General features: G+C 39.9%; 1 protein-coding gene and 1 long non-coding RNA gene across 4 annotated transcripts in view; both read left to right on the top strand.

Moving 5' to 3' along the window:
* Positions 1-687: 687 nt before the first annotated feature.
* LOC140654994 (uncharacterized) lies at positions 688-13,649 on the top strand. The gene is made up of 5 exons (XR_012043598.1): positions 688-788; positions 3,804-3,959; positions 12,288-12,324; positions 12,878-12,911; positions 13,354-13,649. It is a non-coding gene; the product is annotated as an uncharacterized lncRNA (long non-coding RNA).
* A 4,649-nt stretch (positions 13,650-18,298) lies between these two features.
* Positions 18,299-26,185, top strand: part of COL11A1 (collagen type XI alpha 1 chain) — a 163,475-nt gene continuing 155,588 nt past the window's right edge. For 2 of the 3 annotated variants that reach the window (XM_072868973.1, XM_072868972.1), the window contains exon 1: positions 18,300-18,719. In XM_072868973.1, the coding sequence (XP_072725074.1) occupies positions 18,608-18,719 (112 nt within the window). In that variant the 5' untranslated portion in view covers positions 18,300-18,607. Of the gene's footprint in view, positions 18,720-26,185 lie in introns of all 3 variants that reach the window. The other variant, XM_072868974.1, reaches the window with a different exon arrangement.

Here is a 26,185-nt window from a genome sequence, read left to right as displayed (position 1 = left end):
AAGGATATATGGAAAAAAAAAATCTATATTTATGAAATATTGATTTTCTTAGATTTATAATGAGGAAATTAATAGCATAACCTCAGTTAATGAACACCAAATCATGTGCTTCTGATATCACTTATTGATGATTTATATGGACCTAAGTCTATTTAATCAACCATGTAAAACTGGTATGAGGATGAGATTATGCTCTAAATTAAAATTCTTAGAGATATTTGTGTTTGAGAACTCAAGCTTGTCATTAGCTTTCTTCTTTACCACCAGTTTCTGAATACTTATTATACAGTATGTATCTAGATACACAGAGTGGAAAGGAAGTTAAGTCTATATGATTCACCACAGCAGGATTTACAGCCAAATTACACCAGTTATGGCCCAGTGATGAGTGATTGTGCTGGTTTTGACTGGGATAGAGTTAGTTTTCTTCCTAGTAGCTAGTATGGGGCTATGTTTTGGATTCATGCTGAAAACAGTGTTGATAATACAGAGATGTTTCCATTATTGCTGAGCAGTGCTTACACAGAGTCAAGGCCTTTTCTGCTTCTCACCCCACCCCACCAGCGAGTAGGCTGGGGGTGCACAAGAACATGGCAAGGGACACAGCTGGGACAGCTGACCCCAACTGACCAAAGGGATGTTCCATACCATATGACATCATGCTCAGTATATAAAGCTGGGGGAAGAAGAAGGAAGAGGGAGATGGCATTTGTCTTCCCAAGTAACCATTATGCGTGATGGAGGCTTGCTTCCCTGGAGATGGCTGAACACCTGCCTGCCCATGGGAGGTAGTGAATGAATTCCTTATTTTGCTTTGCTTGGGTGCATAGCTTTTGCTTTACCTATTAAACTGTCTTTATCTCAACCCATGAGTTTTCTCACTTTTACTCTTCTGATTCCCTCCCCCGTCTCACTGGGGGGGAGCGAGTGAGTGGCTATGTGGTACTTAGTTGCTGGCTGGGGTTAACAGTGATAAAAACTTCATGGTAAGCCACACAGATATATATCCTTTTAGAGAAAGCATATTGCGTTTTTAGATATTTTCCTCAACTTAAAACATTTAAATTGAGTTATATTTTAAAATTTCTGTGACTGCAAAACAGACTGCCTTACTCTGATGAGTCTCATTTTGCATACTTTGGAAGAAGAGAAATAGTATAACTGAGAAGTTGTATTTATTGGTTGCTTTTAAAAGCAACCAAATCTTTTTTATTTTACATAAGAATGTTAGGCTTTAAGTTCTGGCATCTCAGGACTCATTAACTCAGTGTAATTTCCCCTTTTTAATGATACCAGTCTCCTAGTTCTAGCTTTCACTGCTTGTTTCTTGCTCTAACAGACTGACTCAAAGCAATTCAACATTGGTCAAAAATGGACCATTGCCCTTCTGGACTTCACATCAGCATAACTGTGAGATGAAACACCACAGCTGGCATAGGGAAGGTGGGAAAGGTGAATTTTTGTGGCAGTTTATTTAAAGAAAGAATCAGCTGACTAAGACTGCTCAAAGGTTTGGAATGTTACAGGCATGTTGTGGGAGGCTGGCTGAAGAGACAAATGCAGGTGAAATCACAAAGACACAATAAGTGAAGTTTATCACATGACTCCATAATTCATCATAGCCATACCAACAGCCATATGCTAACTATCAGGTGAAGAGACAGTTCCAGCTTAGCTTCACCACAAGCATCAACATATTTGCCTTGGAGGGCACTGCTCTTACAACCCTGTGTGACAGGGCAGTAAGCAAGCCAGGACTTTAAGGCAGAACTATCTGCACCTTTTCCTTAAAACTGGTACTTCAAAAGCTGATAAACATTTTCAATTCCTAAGCTAGGTTTTAGTACAACCCAAACTGGAACAAGGTAACTTTTACAACTAGATGAAATGTAAATCTGTTGAAAGAGACATGTTCAAATACAACATTTTTTAAACAATGTCCTCCCTACCCTTAGAACCTGTACATCCAAATCCTGCTCCCAGGTCCAGCAGTTTTCAATTCTTGGATTACTACAAAGTCAGCATTCCTTTTTTTAGAGTCTAAGAAGACTTTCCTTGTCCCTTCATGTGTAACTATATGGCTGCCCCCTGCCTCTTATGAGAATTTCCCAGGTCCTCTGCAAACTCCCCAGCTGCTTGCACTGAGTTGCAGAAGCTTTGCCAGCTGAGCATGGCCCATAACACTCAGAAACTACTTTCAGGGAAGCCCTACCATCCCCTACCTTTGGAAAAGTTCACCTGAACTGAATAAATCCTTCATTAAGCCTATTTTCACCTTTTTATAAAATGTTGCACACAATAAGCTGTGATCAAATAAGTGACACAATACACCTTCCATGACACCATGGATGAAAAAACAGTGCTCAACTGTTAATTGTTAACTTTAAAATTATGTGACTGCTGAATTTAGCTTCCCTACTTTCTCAGTGCAGCAGGATGTCCTGTACCACTCAGCCCTCCCTGGTTGTGCTTCCTGGCAGTACCACGGCAGTGGAGAATCCTTAGAAGTTCTCATATGTAGAGCTCCACAAGGCTTTCCTTCAACATGTGCTTAATCAAGCAGAGCTCACTGATGTCTGTTCTTTTCACTTAAAATGAGACTTTTTAATTTCACGCTCAAATATTTGCTGGATGGATAGAAGAGCATGTTTCTCTTGCAGACAACAATGCTTTAATGGAGATGGAACAGCAGGGCAGAGCTTGTTTTTTGAGACAGGTCATCTTTTCCCATGAAATGGCCTTTACTGGTATTAAGACAGTTTGCCAATTTTGGGGGTTTTTTGGTTGTGGTTTTTTTTTTTTTTTTAACTCCCCAAACATAGGTTTGGCATAGACCTATGGAAGGCTGGCACGGGCTTTAATTTTTATTAATTCTTGACACTTAACTCTTCTCCAAACAAATTATTGAAAACCTTGGATCTGAGTTATCTACCAAATTATGACCCTCTGAACACACAGTTTTAATCTGATTAAATAAAAGCAGCAAGTTTTTAAGAAATGAGGATGAACACATTTTTTGAAGTGAGAGACCTAACAAGTGAGAGAGGAAGCAAAGCACTGAACATTTTTAAGGGGAATCTTTCAGAAACAAAATAATTCCTGCATTTCTTCCTGCTGTCTTCTGCATAGAAAGAAGCCACTGTTTTACAGGCCAGACCATTTTGCCTTTGGGGAGGGGAAGTCAGGAACAGGGAAACTCCCTGTTGAAGGGACAGCAGCAGCATTCCCATGCCTGCAGCCCATTCCTGTGGCTCCCACAGCTGGAAATTAAACAGAAAAAGTGGGTAATGCAAACTTGTGGTCAGGTTTCAAAGTTAGTAGACTGTACTAGCTTGACATGTTTGAAATCAAACTGTGCATTCTTTCATTCCTTTTTTTATTGTCTGATCAATGTAGGTGTTTGAAATTTTATGAATATCTGCTGTGACAGTGTACTATTGCTCTCTCAATCACCACAATTTTTAAAACATTGTGTTCCTCTTTCTCAATGCAGTATTAGATTAAATTTCACAATGTGACTAATAGTGTAAAGGCAACTAATATTAAATAAATTAGCAGCTTCATTTTATAGGGTAATTTCATGAGTCTTTCTAAATTATTTTTTCTCAAAAACAGTAAGTCCAGTGAGTTATAGAAACATATCATAAAGATATACTATCAAAAATTATGTTTCTAAACAAATAACGGGATGACAAGCTACCATCTCTTTCCCATTACTTTTTCTAATAAAGAAACAGCTCCAGAGTTTTCTTGGGAATTTAAGGCATATTCAAAGCAGATGATAACATGTAAATTCCTTACAGGCTAAAGTAAGCCATCGGGGAAATGATGCCTTGGAGACAAAGTAGTTCTGAAAAATCAGCCCTGACAGAGATGAACAAAGTGACAGACCCACAGGCAACTCCGAAGTCAGCAGCTCTACTGCTTGTGAAGTCTGCCAAGAAGCATAACATGCCCAGGTATTTCCAGCTGCCTGTTCATTATTCTCACTCCTGTCAAAATGCATCTTTCTTGCAACACTGTCCTTCACAAAACATTCACTTCAGGCTCCAAAGGCAAACAGGCCAAATTCGGAGCTCTAATAATCTGACATGAATCCACTGAAGTCAATAGTTATGCTTGCTTATATTCATGAAGACACTTGTCTCAATATCTTAAAATGTGGGAAATTCTGATCCTATTCAATTAGGTGCAATTTACCATAGGTTTGTAGGAATTTAAAGGATTATTTCAAAAGCTAAAACTGCAAGACTGGAGCTTATCTTAGATACTATCTGAGATTGTTCTACTGGGTTTTAGCATCAATATTTCATCAATCTCTTTCCCTGGGCATTAGCAGCACAGGCATCACTGAATGATGGAGACTGAACATCCATTTTCATTTAGTGGTTTTTCTCTCCCAAAGCAGAGCACTGGAAATAAGCCTTTCTCACTCCCCCTTCCTATAGGTCTTTCCAGGTTTTTCAATACCGTAATCATTTTGGGTCCAACAGAAGAGTATCTACAGTGAACTAATCATCCTTTTTTTCCCCTTTTTTTCATCCACTTCAACTCTCCTCCAACTGAAAATAATAGTAACATCAGTCCAGTTTATCTGTGTCTTAGCCACCATACAGATGCCCAAGAAATATATATTGATTCCACTTTTCATATATAAAAAAACCACCACTTACATACAGTTCTAGAAATGTCTAGCTACCTTGTAGTAGTTGGAACTAGTCCTGTGGAGAAAAATATACCTATCTATCTATCTATATATATATATAGATGTACCCCAATGGGGTACACAGATATACTTACATACTTAAAAATTAAGCACCTGCCAAAATAGAAGGATCAGAGTCATAGCTGGCTTGCAGATGTGGGAATAAATAAAGAACAGAAACAGTATTTATGGTTAAGATAGGCTGGATGTTCTTACCTAGGGGAAAGTAAAAGACAAGATTGCTGTATATCATCTGGAATGAATTTTGAGCTTTTTACATACCTAAAAATAAAAACAGATGTATACAATCCTATTGGCATAACAAAGCCCAATTTTGAAAAGACTATTGTCTGCAAATGTGATGATCCTTAAGGTCTATCTTTAGGAGGATTGAAGGATTCTGAGCAATCTGGGGATGACAGCAAGGTAGCTAAATAATCAATATTTGGAGTCAAATATTTTTTTTTTCTCAATTTCTCAGTCTCGCTCTCATATCTGATTATAATTTGGTAGCGAATTAGAAGACTAAACCATATAATAAATTTTGGAAAATTACTGCAGTCATCATCTGGAATCAATCTGGATACAATAAATTAATCCTTAGCATAAAATAGAGTAATCATTGCCTCCTACACTTCAGAATCTGCAAACATACACTGTAGATGCTATAAGCATATCTGAATCTTGATTTCTTTGAACACTGAGAATCTACACTAATACTGCACCTGGCACAGAGAAGTGATTCCTGGTTTCGATGTCTGACAGCAGTACAAATAAATAGGCATATTTCAATCTTCATTATTTTGCCAACTGTATTTCAGAAATTTTGCAACTTGTTTTATAGTCATTTGACAGTACTACATTTTGAAATGTTCAGATTTTATTCTGATCGATGTTTTGCTTTAGCAATCTAATCTCGAGGCATTATGTATAAATTCATCAAAATTTTTTTCATTACACCCGTAGAATTTTCAGTATATAAATAAGCAAAATATTTACATTCTCATAAACTATGTGAAAACTACCAGAACAAATTTAATACTGAAATAATTGAATTCTGGACCCACTAGCATCTACTGAAGATTGTTATCTAGTATGAAATTTACTTATTATTATGATAACTCAATAATCAGTAGCCTAGTACTTTAATCTTGAGTGTCAGGATCACATAACTCATAGAATAATATAGTAGTGGAAGAAGCAATGTAATGGAACCTGCATTTCTTTAACTAAGATTCCAAATGTGAACTTTCATATTCCTATCTTTTTATTGCCTATTTTATAGTATATCATGAAATTAATATTAATAAATTAAGCTAGATTTTAATATAAAGTTTCACATTTTGTTTCTAAGAATGTATTATATCTTTTTCCAGTTTACTGTTTTCGTCTTTCTCAACTATCACTCTGCTAGTAGACCTCATTACTTTTTGCTTCAGTCCAGACTGGCTACAAATGAATCTAATTATTTTATCGTTTGGGCAATGTGCCTGGCAGACAGCAGGGCTTGGACACCCACTGCTGCTTTGAAGATACATGTTCAAAGAAAAACTTGACATTTTTCTGATAAAGTTAATAATTTTCATGGTATTGACTAAAAAATAATCACTTTCTGGAGAAAAAAGTCAAAATATGGGCAGCCGAGATTATTACAGACTGCAGTAGAGTTATTGAAGCATTGTGAGCACCTGTTTGATATGTTTTTTAAAGTGTTAAAGGGAGATGAATACCACTAAGAGTGAATGAAGTAGCAATCAATATATTGATCATTTAGTATAACACACATTATACAGAAAAAAGGTGAATCACATTTTCAAGATATCATCAAATAGAAAAGTTAGGAAATAGTTATAGGAAATAAAGTGTACGCAAAGGTGTTCTGCTGGTCCTGCATTTACTTGTTCTTTTGTGATTCTCACAGAGCTGCTACATTCTCCTCTGTGGGTCCTAATATCAGATGCAAATATTCAAATTTTACTACATTAAACAATGATTAAAATAATATTTTCAAGAGACTTGCCTTTTCAACATCCATACAAATGCACAAAAACATGTAAATACATTGCCTTTGAGAGAGGAATTATGTGCTCTGCAGAAATCCACGTCCATGGACAGGAAGCTCAAGGCACATGCCCGTGGATGGAAGCTCAAGGCAATTTGGCAGTTTTAGTGCAATCCTTGTTTCATTATTCCCTGTCACATGAACTACTCAATGCCTCTGGGAACTGCTGTTAACACACACAGCCCACTGGCCTCCTGGGACTGGTCCCCAAGACTTTGATAGGGCTTATGTATTGAAGGCTGCATCACATTTCAAAAGGGCATGGTCAGCCCTAAACAGTTTTCAAATCTTAAACAATCAAAAGGCACGAAATCAAATTAAAAACTTTGCCATATCTTAATTTCAAAGCTACTACACATAACTCAACCACTTTCCTCAAAGGGGTTTCTTTTTTTTTCTGTGATAAATATAGAATTATGTCTAACGAAGAATTATTACATGGCATGATAATGCATGCGATTCAGTTTTCATCAGCTAGTACTATTAAAATGGCCATTATTTTATGAACTGAGGTGGATAATGAGAAATATTTGAACAAGTCTGCCAGCACTCTCATATTCCAAGGCAGTTGTCATTTGACGACCACTGTGAGTCCTTTGACAGGATGTGTTATTTTGGAGGAATATGAGTTAAATATAATGGGACTTAAATATTTCTTGAATGATAAAATACTAATGAATTTTTTCATTTATTTTTATTTATTTATATACACATCATGTTTTTGACCTCCTCTTGTTAAACTTGGGCAAGTGAGAGGGCAGGCATGAGACAGGGAGCTACCTGAGGCAGAAGGCCTGCCTGAAATGTTACCTGTGTTTTCTCTTTCTTATAGAACAGGATAAACTTTTATTCTACTCCAAAATACTTTAACAAGTGATTCAGTTGCGAGGTGTCTATGCATAGGAAGAGGAAATACAAGACTGTCATGACTAGGCATAAATTAATTTGCTGTTAGCTATTCACCTTCTTAGTTCTCTCCCTGTCTTAATTTCCCCAAGTTAAAAGGAACTGTGAGGGTGGTACCATTAGTGTTGCCAGAAACTAATAAGCATGCTACAAGTGTGTGACACATGCAGACCATTAGTCTGTGCCTGTACTGCCTCCTTGTGTATTAGATAGGCCACCAGTACTCCCCAATACAAACAATGCCACAAAACAATGCAGAACAGGGATTGTAAGAGGCCTTTTATACTTAAACATCTGCATTCTTAATTTGTCACAAGTCATAATTAAAAATGCATGGTGGTATGTAGATATTGGCCCACTGTTTCAAGAACAAAACTGATTAAAGCAAACTGATCAGGGAGACTCTGTCTGATAATAAGATAAACAGTTGGCAATGAGAGTAACTGAGCCCGTCCAAACTGTCCCCTGTTAGTTCCCCCAGCCCATGTATCTGTTTCAACTGGTCTGAAGCAAAAGGAAGTCCCAGATAAATTGTAAAAACAAATGAATGAAGGAACCAATTAGATAGCAGCAATTAAAGGCAAATATTTGAAAGTGTTGTGTTGCAAAACCACGACAGACTTATAATTAAAGGTAAGTTTTTGTTGGCCATTGAATAAATTCAGAAACAGCAATCAAAATGTAGATTTTTGACAGTTCTGGAGTGTAATGGCAATATCTAAAAACTAGACAGAAACTGAGAAACTAATCCCTACATCAAACACGTATGTCTCATTTTCAGTTGTCTTAAATGAGGAAAATTCTGGTATCTTTAATATGCCATGTTTTAGGGACATACTACACTTTATATTAATGACTCACATTTTTTTTTTTTCTCTTGAATTAAGTATAATTATGATTGCAACAAGTTATGATCCTGAGAAGAAATCCATGCAAATGAAAAAGGAATGGTGGGTTGCTGTATCAATTACACTGCGCTCTGTATAAAGTATCAGTAGGTGAATGTTGAAAGATTAGGGAGTTCGGCTGAAATAAGCCCCCAAAACTTCAGCCAAATTACCAAGCTGAGCTGGCAATGCTGCATGATACTTGATACTTCCTGCTGCTTGCTGAACAGGATGGAAATGTTGTGCTGTTTATACGCTGTAAAATGCTATTTCAGCAATATATTTCTCTCTACCAAGGGAGGTGCAGGAAGATCAGACTATTCTACAAGACAGTCAAGATTAAGATCCAACAAAGTCAATGAGACCAGGAAGGATAGTGATTGCTGCTTTTCTTCAGTGAACTGCATAGGTTGACAGCGTTTTAACATTCTCTTTTAACCTGAGGCCAAACACATAGCACATTCCCAGAACAATTCCAGTCACAAAATCTTCCATTCACAAATGTGTGGTCCTACGGATCCACAATCCACAGAGAAACTAATGTCCCAGTCATACCATATGCTGTAGCTCCTCAAATAGGTCATCCATATCAGCATCAGACCAGTGCTTACTTTTGTGTATATTAAGGCTATGTAAAGCAAGAAAGGAGGACCTTCACAGAGAATTAAAAATTTGACAGACTACATCTATAAACAAAAAGAACAAAGTTAATGAAAAAATTGTTCTCCTTAATTATGGCAAGATTTTATGTAAATGCAGTCAGTTACTTTTCCTCTCATATAACAATACAGATGCACACTGATAAAGAGGAGGGTTGAGGAGTAGAACATGCGAAGAAAGATGACTGTGTGACATGGAGGTGTGCATCAAAGTAGCAAGGGGGTAAAGGACTCAAGAAAACAACACATGCCCTCATCTTGTCTGCACAGACAGGTCAGAATCAAGCAATAAACAAGTTTTTTCCAAACAACCCTGATCTCCATTGTGACTAAGTAAACAAAACCAACAGAAAAACTGAAAATAATGCATTAGCTTCTGATAACACCAGTTTCTTTCCTCTCCCTTTGATGCACAGAGAATCCACATTGGGAGGGTTCTTCATCCTTCTTTTCCTAAATCACAACCATAACCACAGCAAACATGAAACTAAGAGACTGACCCCTATTACTATTTCTGCGGCTCACACAAAATCAACTGATAATTCAGGCTCTCCAAGTGATTTCTTCTCAGGCCCAACTGTAATACTTAGCTGTCCTGGTTTCGGCTGGAATAGAGTTAATTTTCTTCCTAGTAGCTGGTATAGTGCTGTGTTTTGGATTTAGTATGAGAATAATAGTGATAACACACTGATGTTTTAGTTGTTGCTAAGTAATGTTTTCACTAGTCAAGGACTTTTCAGCTTCCCATGCTCTGCCAGGTGCACAAGAAGCTGGGAAGGGGCACAGCCAAGATAGTTGGTCCAAACTGGCCAAAGGGCTATTCCATACCATATGACGTCATGCTCAGTATATAAACGGGGGGGAGCTGGCCGGGGGGCAGCGATCGCTGCTTGGGGACTGGCTGGGCATCCGTCAGCAGGTGGTGAGCATTTGCATTGTACATCACTTGTTTTGTACATTCTTTTATCATTATTATTATTATTTTCTCTTCCTCTGCTGTCCTATTAAACTGTCTTTATCTCAACCCATGGGTTTTACTTTTTTTTTCCCCGATTCTCTCCCCCACTGGGGTGAGGGAGAGGGTGAGCGAATGGCTGTGTGGTGCTTAGTTGCTGACTGGGGTTAAAACACGACAATAGCTAGGTAACCAGCACTTAAAACAAAAGATTAAGCATTCTCGTAACACTAGCAAGCCCTCCAGTGTCTGGGAGAAGCAAGACTCTTAAATTTTTATTGCCTTAAGCACTAAACATAACCCCAATCCTAACCATTACTTTCATTGCAGCAAGGTGATGGATCTTACAAACTGTGCCAAATTGTAACCGTAGGTGTAATCTGTTGGCAACACTTACACCATATCTGAACTAAGACAATGGCCCATGAAAACATCAGAGCTGTTCTTATCTCAATGAGCTATGCAGAATCCAATAATTATCCAGCATGCTCAAGTTTTAATTTCCCAAATGATACCTCCTAACTCCACCCCAACCCCTAATTTTATACGCATATGTATGGTTATCAAAAAGAATATAAGCTCATGTTGATTCCATACAACATCCTATTCCTGCAAGCTTTGCAGAATCTGGCTATAAGTGTGGGTCTTGAAAATACTATTTTTCTACCCTAATCTTCAAGCCAATCTTGTCCCTAACCTTCACTATACCCAGTCCTGAAAACAAGGCATTGGCCACTGATAGCAATAAGCTGCTTCATATTTCCCAGCAATAACCCAGTCTCCTGAAAGTCATCTTTTGTAGTGTAACCTTAATGACAACTGTATATAAGCTTGGCAGACAAAAAAGATAGTAAAGTGAAAATAAGATACTGGATCTTGACAATACCAGACCACTTTGTATCTCTAGGTCCAATCAACTGGGTTGTCTATAAATTATGTTGTTGAGTCCTCACCTAAACCTCTGCTCCTGTTGACAGCAACTTTCCTAACTCTTCAGATCTGTAAAAACTGATGGTGAACTAGGGTCTTGACACTTCCCTAATCTTAACCTGAAAGACAGTAAATCATTACTGAAAGAGAACAAATGGCATCAGCTTGTAGCATCACTGGTGTCTTTCCTGCCCCTAAGAACCTTCCAGAGACTAGCAATAAATTGAATTCTAGATAGTAGATCTAATCTCAATGCTATCCAGAAGATCAGACACCTCAGGGCCACAGAATGGTCCTTGGCCCATTTTATTTACTAGATTCAGTTTAAAGATTCCCAAACATTAATCCTAAATTCCTATACCTCCAACTCTAACTCTCGCATTATTAATAACTCAGGATCAACTACTAGAGGAAAAGCCAATGGCTTCTATTCATATGAGCTGAGTCTTATTAATTGTTATTTCTGGGAACACTGTAGATTCTACCATAAGGTATGCTCTGTATACTTAGTCACCCATTTCCAAACCCTACCCTTAACCTGTTTTAAACACTAACAACACTCTCCCAGGGCAAGTATTCCTACAGAGACTGACAGAGAAAAAGGCAATATAAGGCTTCTAGCAGTATCTGACCAATTCTCACCTCTGTAACCTCTGCAGAGTCCAACACTAATTTTTAATTTATACATAGGAACCTACTGATGTAATATAAGACAACATCAGTCTCTGGTTTTCATTTGTACTGTTTCTATGCTTACCTGCAGGGGACCCTGCAGAATAGAATATTACTCAGGGATGCAGACACATTATATTAAAAAACCTAACCTCAAGTGTAACAAAAGTCTTGTTCAGATGTAGAGAATGAATTCCAACTGTAAAACAAAATATAGACCCTTAGCTTGTTTCTCCATCTGGTGTAGAAATATTATTTTCTCTTGAGGAAGAAAACGACGAAAAGCTTTGGCTGCTAACTACATTAGCACAAAGCTTGCTGCCAAGATTTTTGCATTTATGAGAAATGATTTTACCTGTCGATGCTTTATTCTCCTAAGCCTTAAACCCTCTGCCTAACACTAGACTTATTCTCAGCCTACAGGAGACCAAGGCATTATTTTCTATCAATTGGTATAAGGCACTGGCTTCTGTCAATGCTTACCTCCGTCTTATCTCCTTGTTTCCCACAGGTTCAAAATACAAGTGGAAATTGTGACAATTTAGAATGTAAGTATCACCATTAAACTCATTTCTAATAGTAGTTTTATTTTTAGGAAAGACACCAATTTCTACAGGAAATTGCAACACAGTACATCAGATTCTATTAATACCTCCCTGCTACTCATCTTTGGCAGTCCTTCATAGTTGAGCATTACTCAGGGTTTAGGACAGTTAGGATTCTCAAACCCTAACACTATTACTTGAACACTAACTATATCTTGAATTAACTAGCACATAAGGGAGTAACCCCCATAGTTAAAGCCAATATTAGTCAATGGTTTCTACCAACGCACTTAACTTTGGGGGAACTTGTAGAAAGGTATCATACCCTGAGCTCTTTGCTAAAACCTGCAGCCTAAACCTAACTGTATATCTACCTCCTGAACAGATAGTCTACTAGTTCCTATAGGACTGATACAGCTCAGGGCACAGGTTTCTATCAATATAATTACTATCTCCAAGGGTCAGTAGGGTCCAGGAACAATATAGTTTCTTAAGACTTCAAAATCCTCAGCCCTAACCCTGTACCAAATCTTTTCCCTTTTCTTATTGTTAACAGGGACATGAATGCCTACAGGGAGAGACTTCATCAGGTATTGGTTTCTATCAACAGCAATCTCTGCAGAGTCTACAAAATCCAAATTCAAAACCAAAAGAAAATTTCCCAGACTGTGACCAAACCCCATATATAACCTCTCATATATAAATTATGGAAAGACTAGGGCTATGTACTATAGTATAAAACTGTAAGAAGTAATAGGTTTTCTGACCCAGGCCCCTTCAAGCTTCTGGAGGAACTGTTAGATCCACATTAGAGTTCTTGATAATTTCATTTCCAAATGAAATGGGAAATTTCCTTCCTAAAATAGGAGGGAAATTTCCCTCCTATTTTAATGTCCTACAAAAAACTAGTATCTTTACACTTCATATGCCAAAACCCTGACTTAACCCTATCCTAATGCTAATTTTATGAAACCTGGCCGGTGAGTCCTAAAACTGAAGAAAAACACCATGATCCTTTATGTTCTCTCCCAGAGAACTCTAGAGGGGAGCAGGAAGTGACGCCAGATGCAGAAAGGGAGGAGGACTTAGGAGCAGACAATGGGAAAGGAAGGAATGGCTACTGGGAGCAGAGAGACAAGCAGCTACCAGAAAAGCAGCAGCTCCAAATGGGACCAGTAGCAGCTTGAATCTGGCCTCGCTATCCAGAAAGATTTGGCAATCCTACATTGTAAACTACATGTTACTGCAAAAGGAGGAAGCAATCAACTGGCCTAGAATTTGCCTAGAAAACTGTGAGAAGAATTTGGAGAAGACTGTGAAAAGGTTCTAGTTAGGAATTGTGTACCACATGTTATTCTGCTTATCTTCTTTGTACCTTATCCACAATTCACTTTCAGAGCACAAAAGAAGTTTAATTTTCCTGGTTTTCTAGGTGAGGACTTGAGCCTTTGTTTTATTGTCAAACTCTTTTAAAGATGAAAATATCCCTTGTTCCATCAACCAAGTTCTGGCAGAAGGACTACACTTATTTATTTATGAGGGATCATCCCTAAAGTAAAAGATAACACAGGTTACTGTCTTGCTTTTATCCAAACCTGTTATCTTCATGATCCTGAAGAACAGGATGCAATTTTGATGGTTTACATTTTTAACTCTCAACGTTAACCATATTAACAAAAAGGGGATAAACCCCTGCAGCAAAAGAGGTATAAGCTCCTACCAACTACAGCCCCCTTCCCAAATCAGCAGACTGCCTGTTTCAAACAGCAGTCACGTCATTTAATCCTTTAAATCCCTAACTCTAACCTTAACACTAAGTTTTAATCTCTCACATTGGTGTTTCTGGTAGGAACTCCAATTAATGCACATTCGGTTTAAAAATGTAAGGAATTTTTCACCAGAAACTGTACAAATTGAACCTTCAATATACATACAGCCACAAATACGCACCCAATTTGCAGCCACATCACAGACCTGCTTTTGGAGCTGTGTAAGGTTGCACAGTGCAGCTGCATCCAGCCACTCCAGCTTTGCCGGTGTCAACTGAAGAGGCTTTTTTACATTCTCAATAGAAAAAAATAGTAATGCTAATGTTTCTGTAGTCTTTTGGTACCTGAGCTAATGAGTACTGAACTATGCTGTTTTGTATCAAATTTCTTTTACTATCATCTGTCCTCCCTAATTCTTGGGTACCTGAAAGAAAGAATCAATGGACACTGAGCCATTCCCTAGCCCAAAGAGTTTGGTGAGGCACAGAGAAAGCCATGGCTTCATCCTTCAAAACCTTAGATAATGGAACTAGGGGAGCTCAGTGAAGCTGTAAGCTATTACTGGTAGTAGCAAATGGTATATTACACTTCTTGAAGGCAGAACCACGGAAAGAAACACTGTCCTTTATTTTGTCTATATGCATGTGTTGATATATTTCTCTCCCTTTAAAACTACAAAAATAAGCCCATTAACATTTCACCTAGCAGAGATCATTCCACTAATCTCCATTTGTAAAACATCTTTTTTTATAAGTGTTCACTTCACTGAAGCAGTACAACTCACTTTTCTTCCCAGTATTAATCATACAACAGAAAACTCTTAGAAAACATAGATCTGCACCAGAAATGAGACAAGGATGAAATACCCACCTACATAAATCAAAAGAATTAAAGTCATAGAGAAGGCAGTGGGCGATGACTTTTAAGACAGCCATTTATTTTGCAATATTCACTTCTGTGCTGTGAACAGAATTGGAGAAAGAAGTTCAAGTTTTAGAAGGCATCAACATCTGTGTGAAGCTAGAAACAAAGTAGTTTAAGCCAACTCAATGTCCCTGAGATACATGGAAACCAACAATAATAGCATACTCTTCCTTCCAGTGCATTATTTATTCCCAGTGAAATGACCCTTTTATATACAGATAGAAGTCTCCTGCTTTTGCTGATGTCAAGGAATATGCTAGGAAAAACACAGAATGATTGCAAGACAGCCAAAGAACATCACATTTACAGTTACATTTCATTACAGTGCCTATAGTCTGAAGAATGTGAAAGTGCTGCTGCTGTGAGTTTCTTGTAAGCTATAGTGGTCCAAGGAAACATGCTGTTCTCCATAGTTCCTAACCCCTCCCCCTCTCTGCCCCAAAATACAACAATGACCCATCTGTGTACATACAAGAGAGCAATTCCTAATATTTAAACGTGGACTAATCTGCCAGAGTTGATGTATTGGGGACAGAACATAATGAATGTCACAGTGCTTAGTCTTTCTTTCCACTAAAACTGTCTTGAAGAGTAATGAGGAACAAGAAAGCCAACGGAAAGAACAAACCACTGTGGATCACAGCTGATTTAAAAAATAACATTATTCACTTCTCTTCTGTTTTTCTCTGAAAACATTTTCAAGTTTAAACACTCTTTCAGATTCAAGAAACATTTCTTGATTCCTGAAATTACATTTCAGATTCCTGAAATTACATCTAAGTGCTGAAATTTTCTACCAATAACCTTTTAAGAATAATTTTATGGCGCTCATAAAGCTTATCCATGCTCTAAATTATTATCTATCTTTCGACATATTTCCACTGCACCTAGACTGCAATTACTGCACTCTGGACACCATCATGGCAATTAAGAAGATTACAAACAATAACTAAGAAAAATCAGTTAAATGAAAATCAATAGTCCTTAAATACTGAATTTGACAGGCTGCAAGATGTGGTTCTTCACCTAAACGGCATGTAACTTTTCTCTTGTAACCACAGAATCTGATGGTAATTTATTACATGTCTGTGTGGCTTGATATGCTGGCATGCAAAAATAACTGAGCTAGCTCTAAAAAAATGCGGTTCTGGTACTAGAATTGATATAGAATTATACAGAATTGTATATTAATATAAGCATGCTACCTCAGCTGGATTAATATATTTTCTTTCTAATGCCTTGTGGGGATCTAAAACTCAGCATTTTGTCCTATTTGTTCTGCTTTGGATTGATGGAGGACCACAAAAATCAGTGGGTATCTTTCCACTGACACTTTTGGGGCTGAACCACATCTCCTAAAATTTAAATAACTGTAAGGGCACTGTGTTAAATTACTATTCTCTACACTGTGAGAATACCTATTCTTTTTCACCACCTATCTGAAATATTTCCATTCCCTCTCTTGGGCAGAGACAGAAATTTTCCTTTTTTGCTAGGATACAGTTTAGCTGTATTCATTTAGGCTAATAGGAAGGCTCAAAAAAAACCATCAGAGAGGCAACGTGTGATAAGAGACTGGAAACAGCAAGAATGCTGGTGACAGAAAGATGTGTAAATTATAAGCATCAAGAGGAAACTTGAAACTTCATGGCATATGAGATTTTCCAATGACACAGTATTAAGTAAAAAGAATAAACTGCTGTTGGCAGTACGTACTGATGTAACGAAGGAGGATGAAACATCAAGGAATTAACTTTATCTGTTCTAGGAAGCATCTAGTAAATGATTGAGAACAACACAGACGGTAGGGCAACAATAATAGTACTAATAATCGGTTCCTGACTTTTGGGGACCTGTACGTGGTTAGGGTTTAAGACAGACAACTGTTAAGACCAGTTCTGAAGGAGTAAGCTTTGATACAGAAAAGTGGGATAGACATAGCATTTTGGTGCTCCATGGTGTACTGTGGCTAACTACTGGAAGTGCCAGAATAACCTTATTTATCCCTTCATAGAACAGCACCCAATGCACAGCATTTAAGGGAGCTTAGATGTAACTGTGCTATGCACCTCAGCCCCCTCATTTGTAAATCTAATGACAATGATACCAACTATTTCAGAAAATCAAGGAGAGAAAGAGCTAGGTATATTAATACAGTGCAGTAAAATGTAAGATATTGTAGAAAAGGATAATACACTTCCGAAATTTAATTTGACGTAACGTGTATTTTCTGGATAAACCGTATCTTTATTAATTGCTGTAAGGCGTTCAAGTAGAATGAGCTCAATGAAGGCAAATTTTAAAAATTTGATATACAATTCTACTAAAATGCGACCATAGTTTTCTCTCATTTCCCAGAGGAGACAGGGCAGAACCTGATCCCTCCGGAGGATCTCGACCGGAGCTGCTGCACGACTCGTATCTGCCAGAAGTTTCCACTACCTACAGGTCGGTCCCCGTCACGGATTGCTGCGCAAGTGGGATAGCGGGACACGAGTCAGAACGGGAGGTTTCTCGGGGAGGAGCTGTGAAACCTTGCTCCCCGATTTCCAGGATGTGGTGAGGCGGGGAATGGGGACGGCTGTTTGGTGGCGGGCTCTTTCTTCATCACCCGCTCCCTCCTTTCTTACAGCGTCCTTAAAGCGAAGTCCCCGGAGGTCCCCCAAGGGTGTGTGAGAACAAGTTGCGCCTGGGAGCGGGTGTGAGGGGCTACGGGCCGCCGGGGCCGGACCTGCCGCCGCACCAACGCCAGCAGGCAGAGTTTCGGGGTGCCCGAAGGGCCCCGGCTCCTCTCACGCACATTTCTCCCCTCAAACATCCCCCCTCGCCTCACTGTCCCCCTTCCCCTGCTTTCCCCTTGCCCCCAGTGTCGCCCCCCTGCCCATCCCTCCGGCCCCCCCACGCATCCCCGTTTCGCGCCGCCCGCCCCTCGGCTCCGAGGGGACCCACGGCCGGCGCCACCGGCACCGCGCATGCTCCGGGGGCGCGGGGCCCGCGGCGCAGTGGTGGGGCAGGCGGAGGGCGGCGGGGGCAGCGGTGGCCTGGCGACGGGACACCCCAGCGGCGTCCCCCGGCTCGCTCCCGCCGCGCCGTTCCCCGTTCCCCAGCGCCTTCGGGAGGGCCGCTCTCCGCCGTCCCGGGGGCCGGCGGGGCGGCGGGCTGCTGGCGGCCGCGGAGCGGCCGGTGTGCCGCCGCCGAGGCGGAGGGCGGTGCTGTGGGCGGCCGGGGGAGCCGCGCGATTGGCCTCCGCCCGGCGGCTGGCTTGTCAGTTGGGCTCCAGGGGTGGCCCTGGGAGCCTCTCGCCCAGCCCTCTGACGGGATGAAGCCTTTAGGGGGATGCGGCGCTCTTTGCATTTTGATTAAAGCCCCTCATCTCCCTTCAGTCTGAAGGCAGGGCACCAGGGAGGACGGGTCGGAGGGGCCTGCGAAGGGCCGGGCAGAGAAGGAGGGAGGGGGGTGAGAGAGAGAAAACCCCTCTTGGTATATCACGTATGGCTCTATAGGAGAAATCATCTCTGGGAATATAGTGGAAAGGACGGAGCTGGTATAAACTGAAGGCGCCCGGGTTTAATTCACACTTGTGGGTGCCCAGCATGGAGATGCAGAGATGGTCCACAAGGTGGAAAACGAGAAGGTGGCCCTGGGACTCGGCTGTAACCGTGCTCATCACCTTCGCTATCCTCCGGGCTGCAGAGGTCAGAGGAGGTAAGAAAGCAAAGGGAAGCCGGGGAATCCAGTCGCCTCTCTCCCCGCCTCGGCGAGAAGGACCCAGGGCACGGCTGGGGCCGCGTTGCGGAGGAAACCTGTCAGAGCGGCTCCCGCTGCTGGGGAGGCGAGGGGGCACGAAGGGGCTTGGGGCCATCTCGGGGCGCGGAGACCCGCTGGGAGCCCCTGGCAGCGCGGGCAGGGGACGTCCCTCCCAGGTGCCGCGGAGGGATGGCTCCCGTTCAGCCTCTGCGGTTAACTTTGGATGTGGTTTTAATGCAGTAAAGGGGATGCACTGGCGGGCTGGGAAGATGAAAGAAATACTTGTTGAACAGAGTGATTTCTCCTCTTCCAGCACTAAACTCAGGTTTGTGGAGTGTGCGTACGATTTTCAGTTTTGTGGAATTTACAGAGTCGTTACTCTGCTAAAGTTTACAAAGTTCTGGCTGAAAAGGAGCGACAAGTATGTGCCTTCTCCTCGGAGGGGCGAGGAAAGGGAAAGTTGGGGGATGGAGGCTCTCCGCTCTGATTTTCTCCATTCTCCGCTTTTTTACTTTTCCCTTTACAAAGGGTTTCAGTGAGCAAAAAGTTTTCCAGGACGCGAGGGGAGGAGAAAATATATTTGAAGGGCCCTTTGCCAGGCGTTGAGGAGAGCAGCTCCCGGCGGTGGCGGCGCCCCGCAGGTGGTGTGCGCAGCGCCGGGCCCGGAGATGCCCTGGCGGGGCGGGGGGGGGGTTCGGGGGGCTCGGCCTGACGGTCGCTGGGCTCCGCACGGGCGGTGTCAGCGCTGGGGCGCCGTCCCCAGCCTCCTTCCCCCTCTGCAGCCTCCCCGGGGGGATCGAGTGGTCCCTTAGGTGTCCGTGGAGCTGGTGGGCAGGGTGCAGCCCGCGGACGACTTGCAGTGGGAACAAGAGGCAAGCAGCAGGGCGGCAGCTTCAGCAGAAAGGAATCGCTGCCCCCCTCCCGCACCACCTCTCTCGTCTCCCGCACTTCTCCCCTCCGCACTGCTCCCCGGCACGGCTCAGCTCTCGGCCGCCCGCCGGGCCGTCCCATCTGGGCGCCGGCGAGGCGCTCCGGCTTTTTGAGATGTGCTCGCACATTCGCGGAGCTGCAGTGTGTAATCTCCGGTGGCGGCAGCGCTTTCCTCTCCTACCGGCGGTGGAAATGCTGCCTCTTCCTCCCTCCTCCCTCCCTCCATCCCTCCCTCCCACCGGAGCCCGCAGGCGCATCTGGAGGCCAATCTGGCTGGAATTGAGGTTTTTATTTTTCTGTGGGTCTGACGTCCATGAAGGGGCTTAGCTCTCCGGAAAGAAAGGTTTACTTTTTATGCATTTATTATTTTAACGAGGTATTTCTCGATCTGAATTCCCACTTTCTGAATCAACAGGCGTCCTAGAGGGAGCACAGTAAGGTGATCAGTTTCCATTCAAGCCCTTTATACCTGGGCACAGCCTTGACGGTGTCAGATCAATCAGGGCTTCTGCCCCCTGCTGGCCCCATTTCTGACAGGGATTGGTAGGGGTCAAATTTCATCCCTGTTGCCATTTCACGGACTCCAGTGGAGTTACACCCAGGGTGAATTAACCTCGCAGAGCTTCAAGGATTCGGTTCCTCATTACTATGTCAAAACTAAATTTCTTCAAGAAGCAATACTGTCCGCAAAGGCATGATAGATTTCTTATGCCACTTTTCATGCGACCATTCACAGTAGAACTGACTTAATTAAGTAGGATTTACGTAGGTTATCTTTGCATAATGGCTTGGATGCAAATGAAAAGTTAAAAGAAAATCTAAACCCAAGCAGCCCAGGAAAAATCAACAGAAGTTATCTGGTACTTGCTGAAATATATTCGGCAACATTAGGCAGACTAATTTGTTTTTGGTAACTGTATTAAAAATTAAAAAGCTATATCAAAAATCTTTTCCTATAGTCTTCTGTATAAAGGACATTTCAGAAACGTACAACTACAGGCTTCTTGTCTTTGTAGAAGCATTCTGAAAAGAACTTAGGTCTTGAACTTTTCTGAAATACAGTATGCCATTTGCTTAGAAACTACAGGGAGCTGTGTGATCTGTTATTGAAGTCAGTAAGAGTTTTTCCATTGACTACAGAGGGAGTAGAATTTGACCTAATTTCCCTAATGGAGTACAAGGGAGTTATTTCTGAATCGTCTTTTATGTATTCTAATCTTATTTAAAGTAGTTAAAAGATAAAATAGGACATCATGATTCATATTTGAAAGTAGGAGAGGGAAAATACCAAGGAATAAAATAAAATGGCATACTACAGCAGGTAAACAATATGACTAAATGAAAATCCTGGGTAAAATATGAATCATTGCCCTTGTAAACACTGTTAAATTAAATCCTATATTCTTCATTTGCCTTTTCATAAACTACCCCTATGTGAAGAACATTACATGGTGTATTCATATAAAGTGTTAATCATATAGCAGTGACTTCTTTTTAAGACAACAGAATCCATTCTCTGTAGAGAAACCTCAAAAGATTCCTAAAATTCTTGACTTTTTTTCAAGTTTCTTTATTTAACACAAAAAAGAAAGAGAAGTATGAGGTGTCTTTCATAGTACCAAGAAAGGGGATGTGAAGATCTGATTGGGCTCTTGAGTTATTTCTTCTTTAGCCAGAAAAAGTTACAGAAGTGAGAAGCAACTGAATGGGAAAACTAGTGACTCATACTTGGTCAGCTCAGTGCCCACCAGCTCTTAAGCAGCTCTTTTTAGAAAATATTTTTGCTTTATGACTTGGCTAAAGTAAACAAAATCCAGTATTTTAAAAGACATCCTTTGATTTCCTTTCCCCTTCCTCACCTTTAATACTAAATCTGTTGGTAATGTGTTTGGAATGAATAAACTCATTTAGTCGAAATGGCATGGCTTCAACACTATAAATTTTTTGTAAGGGCCTGGCATCAATGCACTATTGTGATGCTGATTTAAATTTCATGGGCAAGAAATGAAAAATCAGTCTTTTTATTATTTATAAGCTTTTTCAAGCAAATGGAAATCCAGCTCTTAATCTGAGTCCAAAAAGATTTAAGAATCCTTACTGAAAATAAGGCTATGAAGCTATATATAGGAAATACACTTTGGACCTTCTGTCTAAGTGACGAGTAGATTTGTGTCTAATATAGAATAGATACTTTTTAGAGTCATCTTAGGAAATACAAAGGTTCCTTATGCTTTGCCCCCCACAAGCTTGGAAACTACTGGGAGTTCTAAGTGCAGAAGGAATGCAGAACTGGGCCCACTAGTGATGGCAAAAAGAGAGTTTTCTTTGTGGATGCACACTTAACACTGTTACTTATTTGTAATTGCTTAGTAACTTACACTGGGAAGATATGGATCTGTTTCTTGAATGAAAACTGTTTAATGTATCTGGCTAGTCTAAACCTGTACAAAAAGGTGTTTTAAACTAGAAAAGTATGAATCTCTTCTCAGAACTGTTAGTGATGTAAAGCACATTTGATTTTAACTGATCAATTCACTTATAAGGTTGAAAAAGAATATAAACATTTTCATTGTTCCTTTATTTTACAGTGAAATAGTCTTGTGTGTTAATTATAGTTTAACAAAACACCATTAACCTTCAGAAACAGAGGATGTACAGGGTTTTCTCAGATAAGTATTCACAAAGTGAGCAAAAGTGATTAAATCAAAGGGTGATTTCACTAGATTCAGCTAGTGGTCCTAGCTGAAGTTTTTCGGAGTCCCAGGGATCAGCAGGTGAAATGGTCCCAGTATAGTGCAAGAGACACCTGCATGTATATGTCTGTTTTACTATATAATTTAGATTTTTTTAATTGTTTCTAAGGTAAAATAATTCTTTCAACTTCAGCAGCAGACAGCCAACACAGCAAAATGACTGGTATGTGTTGTAGATTCTCTAGAGCGTGAATCTTTGCATTTAATTTAGGAGACTTCACAAGGATTCCAGAAAGGACTATTCATGCTGCAGGAAACTTTGTCTTTTTACAAGCTCTGCAGAAAAGAAGTTTCTCAACTTCAGTTTTGTGTATATCTTAAGAGATGTAACTGTATATAAGTACATATATAATACCCAAGTGGTTTTGGCTTGAAATAATCTCTGTGCCTAGCACCTATTATTAGAATGTCACTAGAAAAAATCTTTGATATAAAACCTTTCCTGGTGCTATGGTGTTTTCTGATTACTAAAAAAAAAAAAAAAAAGAAGAAAAACACTGTTGGTAAAATTGGTATCTGTAGCAGTAAAATGTAGGAAAGGAGTTGCCATACTCAGTTTTACAACTGTCTTGCCCAAAGTTATTTGGTCTCCTATTTGGTCTCCTCCAAATAGGGCCCTTAATTCTAACAAGGTTGCAGCATAATAAAAGACCCATGACATTACTACTGAAGTGAAGTTATACCTAAAACACACTGGAGCAATTATGTCTCTCCCGGATTTGTTTTGTACAGTGGTGAACAGTAGGGTTTCCATCTGCCAGCAAGATTAAGAAGTTGCTTTTCTTTTCTCTGTAGAGCTCTCTGCTTCTTTTCAGAAGAAATCCTCCCAGCATTGGTTAATTTATTGTTGTTCTGAGTATTTGTTGATAATAGGGGGGAATAAATTAAGCAGAGCTTGGGAGAAATCTCTAATGTTCTAAGAATGTGAAGTCTCATGCAGTGATAAAGATTTGCCCTCTGGATGGACACAATAGAGAGCAGTGGCTTGAAAGGAATTAGGTGAACACACATGCGTGTTGCAAGGGCTTGTAACTGTACTACTCAGTATTAAATACCAAGTTTACAGACTGTAAATGTAAGGATTAATTGTTGACCCTGTTATTACAATAGTAGTAGAATCTGGCAGAACTTAAATTCTTTTTAGCACATTATCACACATAAGGGGTTGTAAAAACCTTTGTAAATTCTAGGTCTGGGACTTCACTGTATGTCAAAGTGTTAATGCATACAGTATGTGAAATAGAAGTTATTTGGCAGAGCTGGTATTACGGAAGGAAAGTGTTTGCTGCAAAGCAGATTGAAAGATATATTCTAAAATATGATTTAAAAAACGAAGATCCTGATCCTGCTATGAATAATGTCACTGGCAGCTAAGCTTTGTCTATAATACAAATTAACTTAGTTATGACTCAAATTATGGTCACATTGTTAAAGTATTACTGTAGTCTAAGTTTTACCTACTCTGCCCCTTACCCGTGTATTTACTCAAATTATTGTAGTAATCTGATAGGTTATCAAACATTCATAGTTTATAAAAAAATAAAATTCAAGGTTTTACAACCTTGTTGTCTGCTTAAGTGGAATTCCTGCTAATATCAGTAGGATACAGAATTGGGTCTGATTTCATTGCATTTCTCATCAAAAGGGAGATAATACCTTTGACACCAGTGAAAGTATGGTAAAAGGTTTTAGTTGCATGATTTAAAAAAATCTTTTAGTTGTTTATCAAATTAAATAGGGTTACTTTAAATGGCACCATTTATAAGTCTTGTCCTTAGCTGTGTTTTGCTTTTTTCCTATGTTTATAGCTGAAAAATGTACAAATGTTCCACATTTGAAAACTCCCATTTATTAGAAGATATTTTTGAAGTCTATTGGGGTTATTTCTGAACAAATACCTTGATCAACAAAGCTTTTAAGTGGGCTCAATTTCTTTCATATTTAATTGCTGAGGGAACACCTTGTCTCTTCCTGTGGCAGTGACCATTTAGACTGTGTCTTTTTTTGATATGGTAATAGAAACAGGATACTCCAAGAATTTAATACTTGTTTTGCTGATTTTCACAGTTGGAAGTACTGTCTCCACTGTCTGTACAAAAATAACTTTTTGAATCTTTAGGAGAGGCCTCAACATAGTTAGACTCTTGGACTGCAGTTCTGATATAATCTGCTGTGGCGTAAAATAGGAATAACTCCACAGAAGTATTGAGACAGATGTTAAAATACTGTAAACTGATGGATCAATACAGGTCTGCACCAGATGATGAACTAGCCCAATCTTTTGTGGGTAACAAGTGAAACATTGTATGGAATCAGGATCAGGTCTTTAGTGCTTGATAGTAGTCAATGTTGCTGAACGAGTGATAAAAGTACAACCTATCTAGTCTCAAAGAAGGTTGTAAGTAATAAAAAAGTCACGTTTTGTGGTGAAATACATAAAGCAAATATGAAATGTCAGTCTCAAAATCTAGGTTACACTCCAGAGTTGTGCAACATAACAAAAACCAGAAAGAACTATTCTTATTTTTTGCTGAATATTTCCGGTAAGTGAATAAGCCTGCAAGCTAACCTTATTAAAGATCTGAGTGTGTAGTTGTATATAGGCAAGTTTTCTGCTCGTTTCAATATGGGATTTAATTGGGTTTTTGGTGTTTATTTTTCTTTTTTACTGTCTTTAAAAAGAGATATAGTTAGTAGTTGGTGAGTATCAAAAATTCATCCCATATATGCATAGACTGTCTTTATTGTCTGAAATACTATTATGTATTTAGTAGATTTTGCAGCATAGGAAGTCAATTAAAAATTTCCAAATAACTGGTGTGGAAACAGAAGTAGCCAGTTCTGAGCAGTTTCACACAAGCCCTCTGTTGGTGAAACAGTCAATCATAGGCCATTTAAAGCATTCCTGTATGCATCTGGATAATCTCTAGTTCTTATAATCATTACATATGAAAGCACTGCAATAACACCTTCTTCTAAAAATGTCACCAGCCAAGATCCCAGTTACACAATTCATCTAACAGCTAACATGTAGGAAAATTTTTCACAGGTAAAACAACCTTGAAGTATGTCTCTAGACATATATACAGGGGCAATATATATTCAGTTAAATCTCATAAATTTGTATTTAGGTGCCTAGAAAAAAAAAGCTTGATTTTCAGGAGCACTGTGTAATTAATTTAGGCAGCTTAATTGGTTTCATTTTTGTAACTGGAAGATGGTCTGTAACTCAGTTTTGCAGCTCACAAAACAGAGAGTTCATATTATCCAGTTCTGTAAAGTCCTTTGGTTAACATCTATGAAAAGTATTGGAACCTTCACAAAGGACACTGCAGAACTGATGCTTTTGATGCTTGCTCCCAGAACAGTCTTCTGTTACATGTCTGGGCTCTCAGCAGGGAGTTGGGAGGCATGCGATTCTCAGACTGCCAATCCCAAAAGCCTCTGAGGAAGTGCAGATCTGCCCAGAGCTAGCCAGTAGGAAATGCTAAGGACAGAAGAGTGTCTGATCCTTTTCTGGTGCTTACACACCTATGGCTGAACTGTAGGAAATCATTGCTTGGGATACAGAGACTAGAGTCTGCAGTGGGAAGGTAGTAGAGTCCTTTCTAAGAACTGGGAAGCTCAGTGAAGCATTTTGGGCGTAACATGCTTTTGAATTCCTGCTCCTGGATGTTTACTCCTGTATTAATTCTTAAGAGATCACAGTAAATTAATAAGTACAGATAATAATAATTACAT

The sequence above is a fragment of the Ciconia boyciana genome, chromosome 7, assembly GCF_034638445.1.
Source record: "Ciconia boyciana chromosome 7, ASM3463844v1, whole genome shotgun sequence".
Lineage (NCBI taxonomy): Eukaryota > Metazoa > Chordata > Aves > Ciconiiformes > Ciconiidae > Ciconia > Ciconia boyciana.
This window is presented reverse-complemented; position numbering and strand designations above follow the sequence as displayed.